The 7,914-nt window shown below is 36.3% G+C and overlaps 2 protein-coding genes across 2 annotated transcripts; both read left to right on the top strand.

Moving 5' to 3' along the window:
• The first annotated feature begins 3,252 nt into the window (after positions 1–3,252).
• Positions 3,253–5,188, top strand: LOC141614324 (uncharacterized). Its single transcript, XM_074433081.1, has 2 exons — positions 3,253–3,785; positions 4,093–5,188. Exons 1-2 carry the CDS (start codon positions 3,253–3,255, stop codon positions 5,186–5,188), a joined length of 1,629 nt encoding a protein of 542 aa, XP_074289182.1.
• A 49-nt stretch (positions 5,189–5,237) lies between these two features.
• On the top strand, positions 5,238–6,560 carry LOC141614323 (uncharacterized). The gene has a single exon (XM_074433080.1). The coding sequence runs from the start codon at positions 5,238–5,240 to the stop codon at positions 6,558–6,560; it is 1,323 nt and encodes a 440-aa protein (XP_074289181.1).
• Positions 6,561–7,914: the final 1,354 nt, after the last annotated feature.

Raw genomic sequence — 7,914 nt, 5'->3', positions numbered from 1 at the left:
ATAAGAATAATAATAATAATAATAATAATAATAATAATAATAATAATAATAATAATAATAATAATAATAATAATAATAATAATAATAATAATAATAATAATAATAATAATAATAATAATAATAATAATAATAATAATAAAAATATTTAAGTTAATAATAATAATAATAATAATAATAATAATAATATTTAAGTTAATAATAATAATAATAATAATAATAATAAAAATAATACCAATAATAATAATAAATATTATTATAATATTATTCATTAATAATAATAATATATTAATATAATCTAATAATAATCTAATAAGATATATAAAAAATAAAAAATAAAATATTAATATAATAATAAATATAGTAATAATAATAATAATAATATATTAGTAATATAAATGATAACATTATTAATAATAATATAATATATTAATAATAATAACTAATAAATAAATAATAATAATAATAAAATAATAATAATAATAGGTCTAATATAATAACTTAATAACATAATAATATTAAATAAAATAATAATAATAATAATAATAAATATGTGATTAATAATATTAATAATAATGAGTATATTAATAAAATAATAAATATTAAATAATAACTTATTAATATAATAATATTAAATATAATAATAATAAATATGTTATGAATAATATTAATAATAATAAATATATTAATAAAATAATAAATATAATATAATAATAATAATAATAATAATAATAATAATAATAATAATAATAATAATAATAATAATAATAATAATAATAAATGTATTAACTGCAGAAATGCTACCAAGCTGCTCAATACAAGTGTTCCTGACTTTAATGTTAGCCGTGCAACAAAAGCTTACAACCGTGGACCAACTGAATGTTAGAGGTCTTCATCTGGTAAACAGATGCTACCTTTGTAAGTCTGATGCAGAGAGTGCAGATCATTTGGTCTTCAAATGTCATTATACAAAAGAGTTACTGGGCCATATCATGAAGTGGTTGAGCATATCAACTTCTTTCACTGATTTGTCCTCTCTCCTTGTGTATGTTGCTGATATGAATCAGAGAAAGGCTTGGAGATACAGTCTGAATAGTTGCAGTATTGGTGCGCTGGTTTACTCTATCTGGTAGGAACGAAATGCTCGAGCTTTTGAAGGAAAAGAGCTGCCAATAACAACCCTGATTCGCAGGATTCAGTTCACTGTTAGTGCAGTATTTCTAAACTCTGCTCCTGAAACCATATATGATGAAGTCTTGGCTGCTCTAAACTCAGCTCAATGTTAATACACAATGTATAGTAAAAAGTTGTATAGGAGATCTAGCTATACTAGCCAAATTATATAGGGGATATAGCTTTGTAAGAAATCTCATGTAATCCTTCTTTTTGGAATATATGAGACATACCATTCTTGCAAAAAAAAATAATAATAAATGTATTAAATATAAATATAATAATATAAACAATACGAATTAATTATTAATAAATATAATAGTAATATAATAAATAAATAAATAATAATAAAAATAATAATAATAATAATAATAATAATAATAATAATGGTTGGTTAGGAGAGGGATTCTCTCTGCGAAAAAAAGGCGATCTGACGGCGATGCTCTTTGCCTGATCTTTCCTTCTTTCTCCGACCATGGGTCGTCGTAAGAAGCTACATATTGTTGTCCAGAACCCGCGAAGGGGTAGATCGGCGGAGGAGGAAGCTCTTTCAACTCCACAAGGTAACTCAAATTCTGTGAATGTCCTGATTAATAAAGCACTTGATAAATCTATTCGTAGTTCTCGTAGCCTGGTGACTAGGAGTGGAAAGGTTGTGTCTAAAAAGGGTTCTGCTGGGAGTTCTAAGGAGGTAGTTGTGCCGACTGTTGTAGTTACACCGGTAGCGGGGGATACGACGACTGGTGGTCCTGGACCTAATGAAGGGGGTAGTAAGGTAACAACGACTGTTACGGATGTTCCGAGGCCATCTGCGTCTCAAACAGTTCCTATGACGGACACGGGGAAGAAGACGACCTGGGTAGATAGGGTTAACAAATCTGCTGTAGGAATGGAATTGAGTGGGTCTTTTGACCCGACTCCTACTAGGGTGGTTATTGAAGAGAAAGATATTGAGAGTGAATTGCTCTTCTGGAAGCATACTTTGGTTGGTCAATTTTTGGGAGGAAAACCTATTGTTGCTTAGGTTAAAGTGTTTGTGGATAAACAATGGAATCATGTGGTTAAACCTGCTGTCTTGTACTATAAGAAGGGGTGGTTCTATTTTAGATTTTCAAAAGTTGAGGATATGAACGCCATTCTAAGGGGAACTGCTTGGAGTCTGAATGGGCATTCACTCCTGTTGAAGCAATGGTCCCCACAGTTTTCTACCCAGTTGGATAATATTACTAAGGTGCCAGTCTGGGTGCTCTTACACAACTTGGATCCTCATCTTTGGTCTGCTTCTGCTTTGAGTAAGATTGCAAGCAAAATTGGTACTCCTCTCTATGCTGACCCTGTCACCACAAACAAGGAGAGGTTATCTTTTGCTCGTCTAATGGTTGAGGTTGATCTTGCTGAACCCTTACCTAGCTATGTGGTTATTGACTCTCCTTTCCTGGGCCAAATCACTCAGGATGTGGAGTATGAATGGCTCCCGTTTTATTGCACCCATTGCAAGAAACTGGGACATGAACGTAAGTCTTGTAAACTTTTGAAGCCTAAGGCTCTTGCAAAGGAGGCAAAGAATCATACTAATAGGACAGATCTTATTGATAAACCTATTGAGAGTACTCAGGCCACTGAAACTGTTATGCAGGCCTCTGAGGATTCTACTGGTGTTGTGGAGGACAAGACCCTTGGGAATGAGGTAGGGATCACTGACACAGGTGGGGGTATTCAGCCTGGTCCAGTGATCACTTCACCTGCTCCCTTGGTGACTAGTGGTAGGGCTTCCTTGGATCAACATGAGACTGGTGGTAGTCTAGCTCATGCTCTGCCCAATAGCTCTAGGACCACTAGTCACGTTCTGGATCTTAATATTCAGGGGGAATATGGGCAGCAGTCCCAGATTCCAATACCTGTCTCATTAAACCAGTTTGGTCTTCTGGATTGTGATGATGTAGGGGATGCTTCAACTCCTAGTCAAGTTATGGGATATCATAAGTTGAAACCAGGGGTTCTGAATGTTCAGCTCTCAAAGGGTCCAACTTGGGCTGAACAGGTGGTTAGTGAGGAAGAGGATCCACCCCCAATTATTTCTCCATGAAGATTGGGATGTGGAATATTAGGGGTATGAATAAGCTGATAAAGCAACTAGAGGTTATTTCTTTGTTTAATAAATGTGCGTTAGATATTTTATGTGTTGTGGAAACTCGAGTGAAGGTTAATAAATGTGCTCCTATTCAAAGAAAGAATTTCAAGCAGTTTCTCATTCAGGATAACTACTCTTCCCACTACAATGGGAGGATTTGGGTGCTCTGGAGGAATTCTGCTTTCTCAATTCAATGTCTTAATAGTAGCAGTCAGTGGATTCACTTACTGGTTAGTCATGGGAGGGTGCAACTGGAGGTAACTTTTGTTTATGGGTTTAATAATCCTGCTCAAAGACTGCCTCTCTGGGATTTTATGGCTAGTAATGTTCATTGTTCTAGACCTTGGCTGGTCATTGGGGATATCAATTGTGTTCGTAATAGCGAGGAAAGGGTCAGTTCTGATCCCCCTCAGATTCTGGCTATGGAAGAGTTTAACCAGGCCATTGCAGATTCTGGTTTGGAAGAAATTCGAACTCAGGGGGTGTAGGTTTACCTGGACTAATAAGCAGGAACAGGCAGATACTAAATGGATGAGGTTGGATAGAGCCTTAGCTAATGCCCTCTTTTTTAGGGAGTATCCTGACTCCTTAGTTGATGTTTTAACTGCGAGGATCTCTGACCACTCTCCCCTTGTTCTCTCTCTGGGCCTTTCAGAGCCTCCAAGGAGACATTCTTTCAAATATCTTAATTGTTGGAGTGAGGACATGGGTTTTCAGGCCTTGGTTCAAAGGGAATGGGGGACTTCTATCAAGGGATGTGGTATGTATTAGCTGGTTTAGTATCTTCGTAGGTTGAAAGGGAAATTTAGATCTCTGCACAAAAGCCAGTATGTTGGGGTTTCTGAAAAAGTCAAATTATTACAGCAGCAGCTCCATCAATGCCAAGAGAAGTTACAGCATGCTCCTACTAACTCTGACCTCTGCCTTGAGGAAGAGGAGCTCAGGCAGCAGTACTGTAAGTTCAGGAAGGTTGAACTAAGTATTGGTTATCAAAGAGCAAAAGCTTTTGAGGTTAAAATGGGGGATGCCAGCACTGCCTATTTTTTCTCTAAGATTGCTGGGAGAAGGAATCAATCTAATATTAGTAAATTTCTTGATACTCGGGGAGCTGCTCACACTGATCAGCAAGGGATTGCTACTGCTTTCTTGGATTATTATATTGGCCTGCTTGGGACTGATGTTGCAGTACAGGAGTTTGATGATACTATTATGAGGAATGGACATTGTCTGAATACTGATGATAGCCTTTCGTTGGTTGCCCCTGTTACCACTGCAGAGATTGAAGCTGCTTTGTTTTCAATAAATCCAAATAAGAGCCCAGGCCCTGATGGCTATTCATCTGGGTTTTTCAGGGATGCCTGGCCAGTCATTCAGGGTAGTTTCACCTCTTCTATTCAGGATTTTTTCACTACTGGCAAGCTGTTAAAGGAGATTAATTCAACTCTTATATCTCTTATCCCAAAGGGTAACTCTCCCTCTACTGTTCTGGATTATAGGCCAATTTCATGTTGTTCTACCATTTACAAGACTGTAAGCAAGATTTTGACTAATAGGCTTCAAAAAGTAATGCCTCTCATTGTTGGGGCAGAACAAGCTGCTTTTGTCACTAACAGATCCATATTTGACAACACGATGTTAGCAACTGAGTTGGTGAGGGGTTACAGTAGGAAGCTTAAATCTCTTAGGTGTGTGGTAAAAGTGGACATTTGGAAAGCTTTTGACACTGTTAGTTGGCATTTTCTGAAGACTATTCTCCCTCTGTATGGTTTACCTCCCCAATTTTGCAATTGGATCATTACTTTGGTTACAAGCTCCAGGTTTTCTCTAAGAATTAATGGGTGTGCTGAAGGTTTCTTTGAGGGTAAAGAGAGGACTAAGACAAGGTGATCCCATATCACCTCTTCTTTTTGTCCTTTGTATGGAGGTGCTTACCAGAATGTTTCAGACTTTGAAAGATGCTCCTCAATTTAGCTATCATCCCAAGTGTGTTAAACTTCATTTGACTCACCTTATTTTTGCGGATGACCTGCTTGTATTTGTCAGAGGTGACCTCCCATCAGTGGTTGCAGTTAAGAACTGCTTAAGCCTTTTTTCTAGGTACTATGGTCTTACTCCTAATGTAAGTAAGACTAATATCTACTTTGCTGGAATCAGGAGTGATGTTCAAGCCATGATCCTATCTGAAACTGGGTTTGTTGTAGGGTCATTCCCGTTCAAATATCTTGGTACCCCCCTTCATTCCTCCCGGTTGACTGCTGATCTTTTCCTACCTCTTATGGCAAAGATCAAGGGCAGGCTGGGAGATTGGGCTAGTCTTCAGTTGTCATATGCTGGGAGAATTCAACTCATCAATACTGCTATCTTTGGGGTTGAAGCTTTTTGGTGTGCCTGTTTATTGCTGCCCAGAGGAGTAGTTAGGAATTTGGAGAAAACTTGTAGGCAATTTTTCTGGGGTACTGAATCCAAGAGAAGAATGATATTTTATAGTTGGGATAAAGTGTGTAGGAGTAGAGATCAAGGCGGGTTTGATATAAGGGAGATACTGAGTTGGAATAAAACGCTAATGCTGAAGGTTTTCTGGTCTTTCTCTTATCATTGTACTTCCATTTGGATGAACTGGTCCAAGGAGTTCGTTTTCAAGCGTCTTTCCTGTTGGGAGCTTGCTGCTTCCTTCTGTGTCTCACCCATTTGGCAAAAGATTTTGTATATCAGAGATGAATTTCTTGACAAGGTGGGGTCTAGGGGGAAGGTTCAGGCTTTATTTCAGGACTGGAATGCTGCTGGGAGGCTGCCTTTGAAGGATATTTATCAGATTTTTCGTGGCTCCCATAATGTGCTTAAATGGCTAACACCTCTCACTGATAGCATTGTTATACCTAAACATGTTGTGGTGGCCACCCTTGTATCTCAGCAGGCTCTTGCCACGGTTGATAATATCTGCAAGAGGGGTATTTTGTTTGCCAATAGGTGTGTGTTGTGTTGTTCTGCTGCTGAATCTTCTCAGCATCTTTTTTTCCAATGCCCTTTCTCTAAGCACCTGATGCAGCAGGTCTTAGCTTGGATGGGTGTTACTAGAGGCGTTCTTAGTCTCAAACATGAGCTTTATAAAATTGCTCTATGTCGTGGGACCAGATGGCGAAGGAAGGCTGCCTGCTGCTCCCTTGCTGCAGTAGTTTATTATATTTGGCAGGAGAGAAATAGGAGGGTCTTTGATGGTGGATGTCTAAGGGCTGACCAGCTTATGCGTAAACTCATATGATGTTTGTGTTAGAATGTATGCTTGGAGCAAGGGGGTTGACAACTCTCCCATGCTATCCATGCTCCTCGGTTAAGCTATTGTTTATTACGTCGTTCTGGTTTTCTTTGTGTATTTGGCTTAGTTGGTCTTTGTTTGTAAGATCCGATTTTTCTCTTTTCTAATGAGAATTTCTGACTTCTTGCAAAAAAAAAAAAAAAAAAAAAAAAAAAAAAAAAAAAAAAAAATAATAATAATAATAATAATAATAATAATAATAATAACAATAGTAAATACATTAATATAAAAATAAAAATAATAATGATATCAATAAGAATAATAGTAATGTTGAAATAAACTAAACTGAACTGAACTAAAATGATCTTAACTAAACTGAACTGAACTGAACTAAACTGAACTGAATTGAGCTGAACTGAACGGAACTGAATGGAGCTGAACTGAATTGAACTTATTAGAACTGAAATTAAGTCCAAAAGAACAAAGCCTTAATCAATCTATAACCACCTCTGGAGCAATGAAAGACGCTCTCTTTCTTTGAAATGTTCTCTAGATTCTGCTTACTAATAGTCTTCATAAAATGTTTTGTATCGAGTAAAGTAAGCATATTTCTTTACTTATTAAGTGATTACTAATACAGTGATCCCAATGAGTCGCAGATAAATTACCTTAAACTTGTGAAACTGCCCATAAGCGATAATGTTATACTAATCTTGCTGGCTGACATACCTATACTTCTTCGTTGGTGGTTTCTTGTTCATCTCCCCGGTCTTCTTGTTGAACAAGTGGTTCCGAGCAACCTTTAACTTGCATGCTCTGAAGGATTCCCCTATCCTTTGTTGTAGGTAACCATCAAGTTCTTGGGAGACAGTGTAAGCTGCCACTATGCCAAATAAGAGATCCAATAATAGTCAAATAATGCAAATTACCATTTTTAAATAGAAACACGGGTCCGTAATTGGAACGACGGTTGTTAAATATATACCACGGTTGTACAAATAACACGCGACCGTTATATAACATCAAGAACTGTTATAAAATCTTTTAAGAAACCGTTGTTAAATCTTAAGAACGGTTTCGAATCCGTTGTCGTAGTTTACTATTGACAACACCTTATCGTTCCAAAACCGTTGTTAAATATTATATATGATAACGGTTCATTTCGTTATCTTATTTAATTGAATGTCAAAATTTAACAACGGCTTTATTGCGTGCAAAACCGTTGTTATATTCATCTGTTGATAACGGTATGTAACCATTATCTATTTATATTGATGAAATTTTGTCAACGGTTCTGCTTAAATAAACCGTTGTAAAAGTTTTGAACTAGACAACGGTTATCGTTCGTTATCTTATATTT

Source organism: Silene latifolia, chromosome 11 (assembly GCF_048544455.1).
Source record: "Silene latifolia isolate original U9 population chromosome 11, ASM4854445v1, whole genome shotgun sequence".
NCBI lineage: Eukaryota > Viridiplantae > Streptophyta > Magnoliopsida > Caryophyllales > Caryophyllaceae > Silene > Silene latifolia.
This window is presented reverse-complemented; position numbering and strand designations above follow the sequence as displayed.